Below are 14,713 nucleotides of genomic sequence, written 5' to 3'. Positions count from 1 at the left end.
GAAAAAGGAAATCCAGCAGCTGTACTGAACGACACGCGAGCAAAGAAGCCTGTTTGACCCAGCCAGTGGCATCTGTCCGGAAAGGGCATTCAGCTGGCGTATATGAAAATGTCAAAAAAAAAATATAAGCAACACTAAAAAGAAACCATAGCTTGCTTCACATGCACCCTTAGCTGTCCAGCTATATAAAATCAGTACGCTGTTTTTGTCGAAGCTGGTTTATGCAGTCGGCGAGATATTTTTCTTTCGCTTCTTTTTGTTCTTCCCGAGTAGTAGTGACGCGCGTATGCATCTAGCAGGAAACAGGCGGTGAGTCTATGACGCACGTGAATACAGGTCCGGCCCTCTCCGCATGGCTGATGTAAAAAGGAGGCAAACCGCGCAGAGTAGCAGCAGGAGAACGAAGGAAGGAAACTATGTAATCGAAGCCAGTTTTCGTTGAGCGCGCTGCAGAGACCGCGCAGTGTAGTAACTGGCCCGATCGACATCTAGCGCATGTACAAGAGATGCGTATCGATCGTCGCGCCACCTGCCATTCCCCTTGTGAACTGTGTGGGATGCCTATCTTCGTAGTATCAAAGCGGACCGTGCTGACGATGGTTTTAGATTCGGCACTGATCGGAATGACAACCATCTGTACGTTGACGGGGCCAAACCATTACGAAACATACGATACTCATCCCACACAGAAACCTATTTTTGTTGTGAGGAAGCCCGGGGGGGGGCCGGTAAAATGTTCAGTTTTGACGTTGTATGTAGTTGAGTCAAGTGGAATGCGCTATCAGTGTATAGTGCTAACGACGTGCAGCTCTGCCGCGGATTGCTTCGAGCACATCAGTATTTTGAATAAAGCGACTGCGCTATATCGGTGCTGCTTCGTGCTTTCTTCTGCTCTGTCGAGAGCAGCTTCGCCTGTGGCTGCCTTTCGGCCTTCTATTTTTATAGCAGTTTGAAATTCAGGGCGTAAGTAAGCGTCGCCTTTCTATAGTAAGAGACCTGAAATATGTTTCTTCTCGTGTTCTCCGAATGGCCATCACACTTAAAAATTATATACAGATCTAGCCCTGAAAAGTCAGAAAGAACAGAAACATGTTTTGACCTGGAGGAACTCTGGTGACAGGGACAGAAAGAGAGAGAGAGAGAGAGAGAGAGAGAGAGAGAGAGAGAGAGAGAGAGAGAGAGAGAGACAAGAGAGAGCCACGTGGCCTTCCTTTCTCCCAGTTCTGTGGATGAATAAAATTTCGCTCGTCTTTTCCTATATATATATATTTTTTTCTCTGCGGTACTGCGCGGCCTGTTTCTCCGGAGAGGCAGGGCCTGTGACGTCAATCGAGTCCTCTTAGATGCGTCTTTTTAACTTGGCGGCCGATGGCTGCTGAGGCTCCATCGTCACCCCCTCTCCCCCCGTCCCAGAGCCCCCCCACCGCTGCGTCCCCCACCGTTGCATTACCTCAGCGTGGCGTGATTCAGTTCTCGGACGACGTGACTCATTTCACGCGCACTGTCCCGTGTGGCGCCAGGTTCCGTGAGAACCACGGCCACCGCCACCGAGAACCACTTGACTGTGCGTCTCCGCGGGGCAAGGGTGCTATCAACGTGCGCTGAGGGGGAGGAGGAGAAACGGAGAGGGGGAAAGGAGCCCCACCAGCCACTACCACTAGCAGGAGCAGCAGGACGACCTCTGGCAAGAGGCAGAAAAGAGAGAAAAAGCCTGCTGCCGGTCGCTGGAGAGCGAAGTGTCTTTTCCGCGATGCTCGGTGGCTGTTGTGCTCCTCTGCTAGCCCGGGAACTTGCTTCGTCGTGGCTGTCTTTTTGGTCGTGACAAACGGTGCCGTGGTGGTAGTGGTCGTTCGTCTCGGAGTCGTCTCGCGGACGTCTTCGGTTTCCCTGCTTTGTGGAGTTTGTTCGTTGCCGGACCACCGTGCGAGAAAACGAGGAAGGTGTAGTTTGCGCGGTGCTCCTGAGGAACAGCTCTTCGTCATCCGCCTCATCGCAAGATGTGCCGAGAGGTCTCCTCCCCTACCGTCGCTCCGGCCGCTGGAACCGCCGCGCTGTACGTCCGGAAGATAGCTGAATTCTGTCGAGACGGCGGTGGTGAAGAGGACGATTCCGGAACTAATAGTGATAGTAATAACAATAAGAAGAGTGGCGCAATGATGAGTGTGGTGCCTTCGCTGGGGGACCTGTGCAATTGTTCGCTCCTGCTGCACATAGGAGGACTGAATCAGCAGCCTCAGAATCAACCGCAAAAGACCAACCCCTTGGTGCCAGTGCTGCCGAGCCCTCTCCGATCGCTGGTGAGTCGAGGAAAACGACGATTGCAGGAGGAAATCACTGTCCGAGCAGCTTGTTTTCGGCAAAATTGTCGGATGCGAATTAGCCGCCATTGTTCGCTGGCTTCAGCCGGTGGCTTTGTCCTAACTTCTGTTCCGGTTTGGCACCGTGTCTCCTGTAGCGCTTCAGCTAAGCGAGGACGTTCGTGGGGAGTTTATGGCAGCTCTCCCGGCAACTTGTAGCGCGATGAGCAGAAAGCCTAGCTACAATTCAAACTGTGCGCAGCTTTTCCTCGTGATGCTTTCTCGTGATGCTTGCCACTTTACGTGCTTCCATGATGATAGGTACAGAAGTATAGATCGCCGCGCTCCATCGCGGAGGTGGCGGTGAAATAGAGATCATTATTCGTCTTCCGTTCATGTGGAGATGGCGCAGCAGTAGTCTCGTACAAAATGAGTCAACGCCTTTGCGTGTTCTTCGAAGCGCGTTCTTTCCTCCTCCATCGCGTAGCATAATTATTGCGTAATTGTGAACAAACCGTAACTGGCGCGCATAACGACGTTTGCCGCGGTTTTGTTCTTCTTTCTTTGTGGTTTCCTCTTTCATTCTTTCACAATTCTCGCGTCGTCGTCCTTGCCTTCGACGGGGTCGCGAAGGGAGCTCCACTACTGCCGTCCCATTTAACGACTTGGGCGCCGCAGCTTCGCGCTGCCTAATGGCTCGGCCGCCGCCAGTCCCATCCGCCGTTGTTCGCCCAGCGTTCCCGATAAGCAGGGCTTGCGGCACTCGTGGTAGCTTTTTCTTTGCATTCCAAGGACGGTTGGTGGCGAAGTGCGTGCGCGCTATAGATAGGCGCTCGTGTATACGCACTTGGTAGCCTCGCCCCGGGTCTCTCCCCGAAGCGAAGTATGCGAGAAACGTAAGTATTATTCCCTGACGGGAAAAAAAAAAAAATCACGAGGAGCTGTAGATTTTGCCATCGCATTGTGGCGAGCCGTATATCTTCCAAATCGTTGTAGGGTCATGTGATTGAGTACGGATGCAGACGTCCTTCACATCTGGGAGGCGGAAAAAGTTTATTTGAGGAACGATCGATGACAGGCGATACATATGGCGTTGTTCTTCTTGGGGCTTAGGACTGAGCGTCTCTACATGGAAGGATATATCATAAATCGTTTACGTAACCCGCGCCTTTGTCATCCGTCCTGCCTTTTCGCAAGCGAGGCCAGATTTGAAGATCGTGCATCCGGTCTCATCACCTCGTGCACTTTCACTGTTGGGGAATTCTGTTGTAGGGCGATTCCATTTTGCCTGACTTCAGTCAAATGGTGGAAACTGGCGGCCGTGAATCTAAGTGAAATGGGGAAGACTTGGTTGAAATTCTGGTGCACTGAGCCCTGTGTAAATAGAAGTGGAGCAGTTGCCCCTTTAAACCTACCGGTATATGATGCATGTTTCGAGGTTCAGCGGTCGAGAAGACAGAGCCTTAGGGCCCCATGATCGATGCACACATATCTTCTGCGACACCTAACAAGGTGCTAATCTTCCCGTGGAGCATCATTTTTTTGGCTCCGGTGTTTATAGAACACCCTGAACGAAGAACGCCTTCTGAACAATGGAGGCGATGTAGAGGAGGTCTGTGAGGTACTCGTGCATGAGCAGCATCCAGATGCTGCTTTGAAAGTTTGTCCACATAACGTTCCATTTGGACAGCAAAGGCTTTTTTTTTTTTTATTTGTTTCCCCTTAACGGATATACACCTGCAAGCCATTCCAGAATGCTTCTGTCAGCGGAATCGGAAGCAGCGCGACAGATTTTTCCCTGATGCTGGACTTAACTGCAATGCTCGAAAATGTTTCATATTCCGCTATGTCACTGGACTTGACTTTTGTCACCAATGATTTACCACTAGCGCTTCGGTCACCCCTGGAAGATTAACACATCGATCCTTTAAGTTTTTCTCCGGCTTCGCAGCCTCCAGAACAAATCCTAGCGAGAGGACACAAGCAGGCCTGAGGTAAGGACGACACCTTGATGAAACCGTGCGATTGCACGAACCAGCTATTTAGCGGTTTTTCGCATATATTTGCTCACTCGATTCCACTTATCCTTGGAATTTTCGTTTCCCCTTTCCTTTGGGTGTCAGACCTTCCATCGATACTACCAAACATGCACACGCGGTAGTGCTGTACCCATGCATCGCCATCCTGCAGCAGTTTTTCTCGCGCATACCAGCCACGTGTCTATGCGACGAACATCGCGCACTTTTTAACCAATGAAAAATGCAGGTTCGTCCCGCGCACGCAAACCACTTTTCGGCGTCCTTCCTTGACCTCGGCATTTAGAGTACGGCGCCAGGTCTACGTGCGCACGTCGGCTTCATCCCGACCTCCGCAGCTTCTTTTCTCTCTCTCCTCTGTCCATGTGCGTTCATTAATTCGTTCATTATTTCTCCGCGGCCTTTATTCCTTCTCCACCACCGTGCGAAATGCTCATTCCAAACACACTGGGGGAAGGAAAGTCGTTGGCGCGCGCCGTGCGTTGCAAAACCGGGCTGCCTTGGCGAAGAGACGTGGGCAACGCAATGCGCGCTGCAAAAGGACGCAGTAAATGTCGCCAGCTCACGGGAGAAAGAGGAAAGAATAGTTGAAGATGGTGTTTATGACTTTAGCTGCGCTCTATATGGTGCAGCCATGGCCGTAAGTCCCCGGGCCATGGAGTTTTAGGTGCACTGACTAGTGGAGCTCTTATGCGGCACCTCTTAAAGCTCCAAAGGGGAAGGGGCGGTAACTCGCTTCACCTTACAGAGACTATAGGAGCACCACTGCACGGCTCAACGGCGACACTCGGTTGTTTAGGCATGCATGTTCGTGTATCCAAGATGCAACTGCATGCACAAATTTGTTAGCAAGCGGTAGACCGAGTTCAGTAGTTAGAGAGCAGGTTAGTATAGAATATGTAGATTAGCTTAGCTTATCAGTTACTTTACATATCCTAATTACATATTACCAGAGCCGATCTGCATATCTATACACCGCATCACATTTAATCATCTGCATCTTCTGCTTCCGCAAAAGATTGTGCCGTTTCTCCGCCTGTGGACTTCTGTCGACGTATTTTTCGATGCAGATGCTTTTGTTTAGCGGAACTCGCGCCTTTCATCTCATGGATGCGAGACGCGACTTTATCTGTGGTGTCTGTGTGTCTTTATCTGTGGGCGCTGCTCGATCTAGAGGAAAGGGAAACATGGCAACGATGTACGCATACTTCCTTTTCTGTACTCGTCATGGCGAAATTCCGCTGTCCGTTTTAAAGAATTACATTCTGTAATTTCATTCTATACCATACTATAATATGGTAGCATTTTATTCTGCACTGCTTTGGAGTTCATTCATACATTGCAGACAGCTTCCAGACCGAAGTGGTTGGCTCTGGTTAGGCAGCTAGCACTCTTCCCCATAGGCAGCGGCCCAGTAATTCGCTTTGCCGTGCCCTTCGAAACCGCTGCCCGTCGAGTCGGTCCGTGTAGTGAAGATGGTAGAGGTGATATACACGCGTCTCGTGCCACGTGACCTGCCCGCTCTCTCTCTCCTCAGCGTACTAAACATTCACGAACCGGGGACGCGTGCCAAGCGGCCGAGGCTTAGCAAAAACCCGACCGGCGGCAACCGGAGAAGAGGAAGGGCCGAAGCAAACATGCGGCCCTCTCTTCGTCGACGGACGGGTCGGCCTTGGCCGCGGGAACCTTTTGTTTGCGTGCCTCACAGCGATTTCATTCTTTGTTCTTTTTTTTTTCTCATCTTCCTCGTCACCCAAGCACGCACGCTGGTGTGCGTACGTACGCCGCGCTCTTTCTCTTTGTACGTTCCCGCCGCATTTACTTCCGCGCAGTGTGTGGTCCAGCAGAAGGCAGTCGCCGAGGCAGTACTTCGAAAGCGAAAGTCGCTGCTCTTTAATTTTGCTAGTCCCAGAACTTATCGTTGGCTCTTTTTGTCTAACCCAGAAAGCAATTTAGCCTATGGATATTGGCGACTGTCGCGCCATCTACGGCTTTCGAGTGAATTTCTTGGTTGCTTACAAAATCAATGGCCTCGTGTTGCGTGGCGCCGCCGGTAGATAACGCCACATGGCGTTCGCGGTATCGAGAAATGTTTTTGCGTTTTCGAGGTGTGAGAATACCGGTTACAATAGGCAAGCCGGCCAGATCATAATCGTGGCTCGGGCCCTACTGACTAGGGTTTAATGATTGCTTGTATTTGGAGGTCGTTAAAGGCATTCGAGAAATGGCGGGTCTTGTTTTCGGCAGCGTCGCACATACTGTGCGACAAAGCTCTTGTCATGCGACTCAGGCGGCCAAGTTTGCCTGCCGCTAAGCAGCTGTCCTGGGGCCGCCGATGACTGCGTTCCGTACCGGGTTTATCGCTGCTTTAAGTTCCCGGTGTTTTAATGTGTCCCTATTACATGCTAATTGCTGGGGCCCGACACTGCCGCAGTGGCAATTCTGAAATGTAAATTTGTAAGAGGTCAAAGGAACTGCACAATGCTACGAGTCATTCTTTTACGAGCACTCTGCATCGAATGAGGACACCTAGCTGGAAGCTCGAGAGCATTAACCCACGCGCTTTCCTCTGCCTTCGTTATCATGCACGAGGCTTGAGCACAGGCGAAAGACATCACAAAATGCCGAGCAGCTGGCATAAAAGAGGAACGTCGTATAAGGGCACGGTGCATGATAACGCCTACCTTAGTGATGCTGCAGATATCAATTCACCGAATTTGCGGGCGCTTATGCCGTCTGTGCGTGTCAGCAACGCTTGCTCTGTCTTTCTTCGCATCTGTCCTCGATCGTCCCTGTGGTGCCCCAACAAGGTGAATCCATACCAACTTGCCCAGTTTTCTACTCTCGTGCAACGCATTTAGGCCTAACGAACGAGGCCAAGCAAGACGTTCAGTGTGCTTGTCTTGCCCAGTCTCTAGCCATGCAAGACTCGCAGGCGATCGTGTATTTGTCACTCAGCACGTGGCATGCAGCCCAGACCGGATGACCACCGTCGGGAGAGCTTCCTTGGTAAACAGCGACAGAAGGCCTGTCCAAGGGCACTTGTGAACCTGTCGGCACCCTGGTGGGCCTGTGACGTCAAAGATATCAGCCCCTTCCTTGCATACGCGCGTTCGAAGCGCCACCATCGCCTTTTTGCGTTCTAAACCTTCTGTCGCGCGTCTGTATAGTTTATATAATACAAACCGTGCAGCTTGTCTCCGATCCCGTGAGGCGTGACCCGGCGCGATATGCTCACCGCAAGCTGAGATTGCGCAAGCGCCGTGACATTAACCGAGCCAAAGGTCTCGCCACCTCTATAGCCTCGCGTGGTTGCAAGAAATTGACCCCTCGCTGAGAGTAACCCGCGGTGCCTTGACGTCATGTCTGGCCGTGACCTTGCCGCTTTGCCGCTACTCGAGATAAGAACGTCTTTGGCGCCTTGTTCCGGCCTTATTAGAACCGCATATACGGCTCGGTCTGCTGATTAACAGAGGCGCTTGTTTATGAGTGAGGCAGCTTAACACCGTCACGAGTTTGCAGCGTTGTGTCTGTCGGCGACAGGGCATCCGGGTAGTATAGTCGCCGTGTCGCGAGGCGCGCATGTTCGTTTCTCTCAGTCTTTTCCTGTTCCTTACAGGCCGTGTAAATAGTGAAGGTTCCGCTCTCGCGTTAGGTCATTCCTGAAGCGACGTTGTGACAAACAGGCTTGAGTGATTTCTCGCAATAGTTTGGATTGGTGGCGGGAACATCTCAACGGTCGGCTTTTAGAACAACGTTCCTTTCGTTCCTCTCAAGGAGTCGTTCAGCAATTTCCGGGTGCGCTTGATCTCTTTAAAACTGCGCCGTTTAAGCATTGTACCATTGTTGTCGTCCTGGGCATACACCCAGCGGGATTTTTAAAGACTTGGTTCGGTTATTGAAATTTCCTCCTCAACCTGCAAATGCAGCCAGCTTGAACTTTTCTTCCACTGGTGACTTTTCGCACGCGAATAGAGACGCCGTGTTTCGCACGTCATACGGGGTGACAGATGAGCTACTTGCATCGCAGGCCAGCTCATCGCTGCTAGCGCCGCGACTCGGCCGTTGGCTCACTGCACTACAATGCATGCCACCCGACTCCTCGGGAATCGCATGATATTTCGTTTCGGAGTCAGGTTCTTCTTGCATTGTGCTCGCTGGATCCAGGAACAATAGACAGTCACGCTGAGCTCGACCGATCTTCGGCGTCAGAGAGACGGGCGCGACGTGAAGGGGTGGGGAAGGTGTGAGGCTCCATGTACAGCGCGGACGTTGTCTCCCGTTTCTGTGATCGCGACATGCGTCCCTCGTTTCTGCTCGTTCTGCAAGTGCTCGCGACGTCGCGAAGCCATGAGCGCGCGTCGTCCGTGGTCGCTCGCTAGGGACCTGCTGTACGCGTCACTCGCCAACCTCTGGATGCTGGTCAAGTTGCCTTTTATTGTCCTCGAGCGCCTCGGCGCGGCCTCTGGGGAGGAGACCGAAGCGTCACAGGTAACGCTGCTCCTAATATATTTTTTTCCCTCGCACACACCGTCGTGTTTTGCTGCAAAGCTCGATAAGACGAGGCGGGTTTGTGTTCCTTGAATACTAAAGCGCGGTGCTGTTTTGAGCCCGCTTGACTTTCTTCGGATAAGCTACGAACGCGTTTTGAATTAACACGCGTCTGCGCTTGTTTTGGTTGTAAGGGAGGCTGCATCGACTGCAGCCCGTTCGATCGAAGAGCCATCGCCGTATCAGAGAGTTGAGAAAACGTGTCGGAAAATATACGCAGTTATCAAAATTGTGACGCAATCGTTCGTTGTTTGTGCAGCGTTCAGGATAGTGTCATGCCATTTCGCTTTTCATTTGGCTGGTCTCTTTTCTTTTTGTCTCTTTGTAAACGTCTATAAGCGCTGTGTGAATGCATCGTTAACCCACCAAAGTAGTAATAGCTGCGATGCGTTTGGAGATGGGCAGAACTTTCTAGTAAAAACTTTTTGTTTGCGATCCAGACCGCACGGGCAGATCTTTTCTCTGCCTTCATTTTGCTCGCAGCGAGCGACTTTTGCTATCTTTAGAATATATTTCGCTGAAAGAAGCTTAGTGACCGTTCGCAATTACAGGCCCTGTTAACAGTAAACAACTCCTTCTCATCTCGCATTCAAATTCAGCGCCATATGGATTTTACCGTCAGATGGCGCGCTGTAGCATGCCGCTTCACGTGCTTCATGCTTCGCGGCCTGTCATGCGAAAGCAGCTGCTCTTCGTTTAGCGTAAGAGTACTGTAGCACTGTAGCTTAGCGGCATGTTTAGCGGAAAGGGAGCTAGCGCCACAGTAGCGGTTCATGCGCCGCATACGACACCCGCAGTAGCAGGGCAGCAGTTTCGAACCGCTTCAAGCCACCGGCTTCGTCTTCGTCGGCTTGTCTTGTTACCCGGAAGCGGCCTACCCCCTCATCACTCTCCTTATTGTAATGAGCTACTTTGTGTGTGCGCGCGTTTGGGCGGCGTGCCCGTCGGACTATTTATTGTGTGAGACAACGTTACTAGAACAGTGTGTTGTAGTAACGTTGCTGTGAGCAAGCAAGACCAAGGAAGGTGAAACGCAGAAAATATGAAAAACGCGCAAAAGGGGAGCTTCTCACAGCTTCTGCGCCCGACCTGAAAGCCTGGAACGAGCAGTTGCGCATATCTCTCCTCGCATTTGACGCGTTTTACCGAAACAATGGCGCTCGGTTCATGCCGTGAGCGGCGGCAGCTGCAATCCCGCTGGGAATTGTTTTCGGGTTGATGCGTGTACCGGCACTGCGCCGCCGCCTTCGCAAGCTGGAGTCTCTGGATGAGCGAGAGGACGATACCATGACCGGCATTACGGCTCAGACGCTTTGCAACGGCCGGCCAGCACGCCGCACTAGCGTAAGTGGAGAGCATGCCGACACGCGTGTTTGGGCCTAGGGCGCCGCTGTTCGCTCAAGGAAAGAGATGAGCCGCGGAATCGGGCCTGCCAAGCTCATCCATATTTAGACTCTTTCCGGATAAATGCTCTCAGTAGCGTTTAGTACCTCGTCGCGGTTTTATTCACTTGCAGCAGTCCTTAAGTTGATCATTATCGAGCACTTGACGCTTCTGTTACGCAGGTAACGGGCTGTTTTCACTTCGAAAGTGCCAGCGTCGCAACCTAACCTCGATGTGCGTGTGCTTTGGAGAAATTTTAATTCATGACGCATTCCGATCGTGTCTGGCTTCTGACGAAGTTCTCATGCGTGTGATCTAGCGCAGGAATCTGTGAAAGCCTGCACTCGCGCCGACGACGAAATGTTTTTCTCGAGACTCGCGGCTCACGCTACTTTGGCTTCACGTGCGTGCGAACCGCATTGGGTCTACAACTGTCTACACGGAATTTGAGATAGCTGATAGGGAGCTTATCAACTGCGCTCTGCACCCTTTCCTTACTAATCTCTTCTGTGGCGAGCGGACCTGCAGAAGGTGCGGCGAAAACACCGAGTCCAGAGCGTCCTTATATGGTCGTCAGCAAGTTGAGATGGTTTTCGTGTCTGGCTCACTCGTTCTTGCTTTCTTTAGTGGCGATACCTATAAGTTCCTACATTTTTCTTTCTTTACAACTATCCGCTTTTTTCGAGCATACTGGCTCAATAGAGATTTTTGGATATGCATTTTGTTCACTGTCTATTCAAATGTTATAGTTCTGCTTTGCCAAAACCTGTTCACACTTGTTGGAGTTACGAACGTATGCACCTGTACTTGAAGATGCCATTTTAGAAGCAAACCTATTTCATAGTAATTTCTTCAGGCATATACCTTTAGAAGCAAACCTATTTCATAGTAATTTCTTCAGGCATATACCTTTTCTGGCCTTCTGATGTGTTAATTGAAAATAAAGAGATCATTCTTAGCTGCAATTCTTCTCCTTGTGCTTAATGGCAGTTCATCGCTTGCCATTTTTGTTAGGGTGTAGAACTCATGCTTCAAGCTTTGTTGAGGATTCTGGCAATAAATATTACTGCTGCAGTTTGCACTTGAATTTATTCAAATAATTGGCTGTCGTGTGCACAGCACATTGAACTTAATTGTAGAAAGTAGTTTTTCTAGACAGCATGACATTATACAGATGCTCTGATTCTAGGGACAGGGTATGGGAAATATATGGAATGAAATATGGTGCAGGTTATTTAGGAACATGAGCAAAAAGAAGTCAAATGATAGGACTGTGGAAGGAGTGGCGGTTGACTTGGTGTTCTAGAAGGCAGTATACAGCTCGCACAAAAGAACCAAATGCGTTTTTGTCCTCACACTATCCTAATCATGTCCTTGTTTTAGTGGCACCTTCAGTGCCATTGCTCCTTGTGTTGTATTTTTCCTTGTCCTTATGTGCAGTGCATGTTTGTCCTTATCATTCATGTCGAACGTTTCATTTGCATTGCATGTCTTTTTGTAGAGGCTGTGTTGACTTTGTATGCGAGACTAAACCATGTCTGTCATTCTCTCTGTTCTGTGCAGCCTTCAGGATGGCGGAAAGTGCGGAATGTAGTCCACTGGTCTCCATTTGTCCAGACTTACAGGAAGTACAAGTATCCATGGATACAGCTTGCCGGACACCAAGGTATGAACTTGCACATTGTTAACGAAAGTATGTTAGTGTCACATGCCTATGGGGCAGTGTTTGCCCGCTTCGATGACCAAGCCTAACCTAATCAAATTAAGTTAAATTGTGGTTTCCCCATCTTTTAAGGCCCATGTAACCTTGATAATCTGTTAATCCCATGGAGGTTCATAGATGAAGCCCGACTGACTGTTTGTGGAATAAAAAAACGAGCATTAAGCTGTCAGGGTACACGAAAGTGCAGATTGAAATGCTACAAGCTGAGCTTATTTAGTGTTAGCATCACCAGCATTGAAAGAAAACTTGCATTTCAGCACTTCAGTGCTGTATCTCATACTTGGCTTCAGTGAGGAAGATCATTTGGCCGGTAGGTTCATGATTAACAGGAAGAAAACTCCTCAAAAGGTGATGATGACAAAGGCATAAATGCCAGACGGCGCTGAAATTGCGGCTGGTTGCATTCCATGTGTTACTTGGAAGGCTCTTAAATGTTTTCCTTTACTGTAACGCTTTCTGTAAATTTCTCATAGTACATCATGAAATACTACCAGTTACAGGCTGGCACAGTGTCTTTCATTCCTATCTTTGTTGTTTCATTTTTTCAGCAGTCTCCCTTGTGTTGGTGACTGGCTTGTTTGATAGGACTGTTGAACAGTGACAGGTGTGAAGGCAGGAACACTGTTTGCCAGTTTCCCGACTGTAACAGCAGCAGCAGCAAGGTTAACGAGTGTCTGGTTGTGGTGTCGCCTGCAGGCAACTTCCGGTCGGGCGCCCAGGGCACCATTTTGAAGAAGCTATGCGGCAAGGAAGAGTCCTGCTTGAAGCAGCTCATGAGGGATCCCTGGCTGCGGGACTACGTGCCTGAGTTCAAGGGACGTGTCGAGATGGAAGACTGCAGCAGTGAGTAGCACTGTCTATCCTCTTGGAGCTGTGTTGAAGTGGGCGTGTCATTCCATGAAACAGCGCCGTCTTTTATGACGCTGCACAAAGCATGCCATATTATCGAGGTGCCATGTACAAATTTTATAAGTGGTTGGCAGTTTGTTTTGTTTCCTCATTTGCACTTGACTAAATGTCTGACTGGATGAAGTGTAATTTCCATCTCCCCAAGGCTTTGATAACTCAGTTCTAACTGTAAAGAGTCATGCACAGTTTGAATGCCGGTTAAGGTAGGACAGCATGGACAGTGTTGTCTCAGTATGCGCGCGGGGCTGTCAAGTGGTATGGGGTACGTGCTGGAGATGCTACTTTTTACAAGTCCCCTTCCGCAAATTATGTCCTGTGTCATGAAGCATGAGTACAGCTTGCATGAGTATTTGTTATAGTTTTTGCATGAAATATGGAAAGTTGTCAGTTTTATTTAAAAGTAGTGGCATACTAAATTGCATTAGAGGCAAGAGCTTGCCTCAGGCTCATTGCTGGCATACATTTCGGGAAGGCTGCCTGTGCAATAATGTGTGCACATAATGAGTTATATCGGTTCTCGACATATGTGGCAGACAGCATTCATTATTAGGTGCTCAGGGGATGGCTAAATGCTAAAAACTTTATTACTTACCATCCGAGGCATTGCCTAAACTTTAATGGTGCATGTTGGCAGTTGCACTGCTAGCTTAGCATCCTTAAAGAGCTCTGATTTGAAGGGTATGCAGTGCAGGTTTATGCAGCTGTCTAAACTGATGCTCCATAGAGTTTGAGGTTCATGGCTGCCGGTTCCTTTTTTCCCCACTAGTGTGAATGGAGACTAAAATCAAAATCAGAGATATCAGAAGAAAAGTCATGCAAGCTTCACTCCGTGGTACAACAGTGTTATAGACGATGTTGCTTACTCTCATGCTCTGCCGTTGGCCTTGTTCAAAGTGAGGCTTGAGTTTACATATAAAGTCATGGGTGAAGTAATCATACTCAACTGTGTCCCTCTTTGTGTGCCCCTTCCTGTGTACAGGCTACCTGGAGCTGCAGGATCTGCTCGCTGGATTCCAGTGCCCGTGCGTGATGGACGTCAAAGTGGGCCTCCGAACATACCTCGAAGAAGAGCTTGCTAAGGCCCGGGAAAAGCCCAAGCTCCGCAAGGTGAGGCGCCCTTCTCTGAAGCTGTTTTTCTTTTTTCTTCCCCATAGTGCCTTCTTACTACAAATGCAGTCAGACCTTGATAATTCATACACAAAGTGGACCGCTCCACTGCAGCATCTCTCATAGTCACAGTTGCTTTGGGACATTGACTCATACGTTGACTACCAAACCAGTCACTAAGCGTCCCTCACATCTCAGGTGTCACTTCAGGACATCAGTCCCTGCAGTTTGCAGTTTTACAACTTCCCTTTCAATCAATAATAGTGTGGCCTATTGAATACCAAAAGTGGTTTAGTCAGTCGTCTGTATATGAAGAAGCTGTAGTGTTTTCAGTAAGAGAAGCTCATTCATTGTGCCAGTCGGCTAGTTTTCCTTGGTACCTGCAGGAACTGCTGCCGTAACTAACAAAATGGTGCCGCTGCCAAGTGCTTTGCTCTCAACACCACGATGTGCATCTCACCAATTTTTCGCAACATTGTCTGCTTCCTCTGTAGGACATGTATGAGAAGATGGTCGCTGTGGATCCTGATGAGCCGACACCCGAGGAGCATGACCTGAAGGCGGTGACCAAGCCCCGATACATGATCTGGAGAGAGACCATCAGCTCCACGGCCAGCCTGGGATTCCGCATTGAGGGCATTAAGGTGTGTGGGTGATGTGGCTTTTGAAAGGGAGACTAGGAATAGGCAACAGACGCCATAGGATTG

The 14,713-nt window shown here is 49.7% G+C and overlaps 1 protein-coding gene across 1 annotated transcript in view; it reads left to right on the top strand.

Annotated features, from left to right (window-relative positions):
* The window catches only part of LOC146175543 (inositol-trisphosphate 3-kinase A-like), a 216,653-nt gene that overhangs the window by 197,540 nt on the left and 4,400 nt on the right, over window positions 1-14,713 (top strand). The window contains exons 2-5 of the mRNA XM_084581941.1: window positions 11,831-11,933; window positions 12,687-12,833; window positions 13,879-14,006; window positions 14,501-14,650. Of these exons, the coding sequence (XP_084438067.1) occupies window positions 11,831-11,933; window positions 12,687-12,833; window positions 13,879-14,006; window positions 14,501-14,650 (528 nt within the window). The remainder of the gene's footprint in view (window positions 1-11,830; window positions 11,934-12,686; window positions 12,834-13,878; window positions 14,007-14,500; window positions 14,651-14,713) is intronic.

This window comes from Amblyomma maculatum, chromosome 10 (assembly GCF_055883805.1).
Source record: "Amblyomma maculatum isolate TAMU_Amacu chromosome 10, ASM5588380v1, whole genome shotgun sequence".
Classification (NCBI taxonomy): Eukaryota; Metazoa; Arthropoda; class Arachnida; order Ixodida; family Ixodidae; genus Amblyomma; species Amblyomma maculatum.
This window is presented reverse-complemented; position numbering and strand designations above follow the sequence as displayed.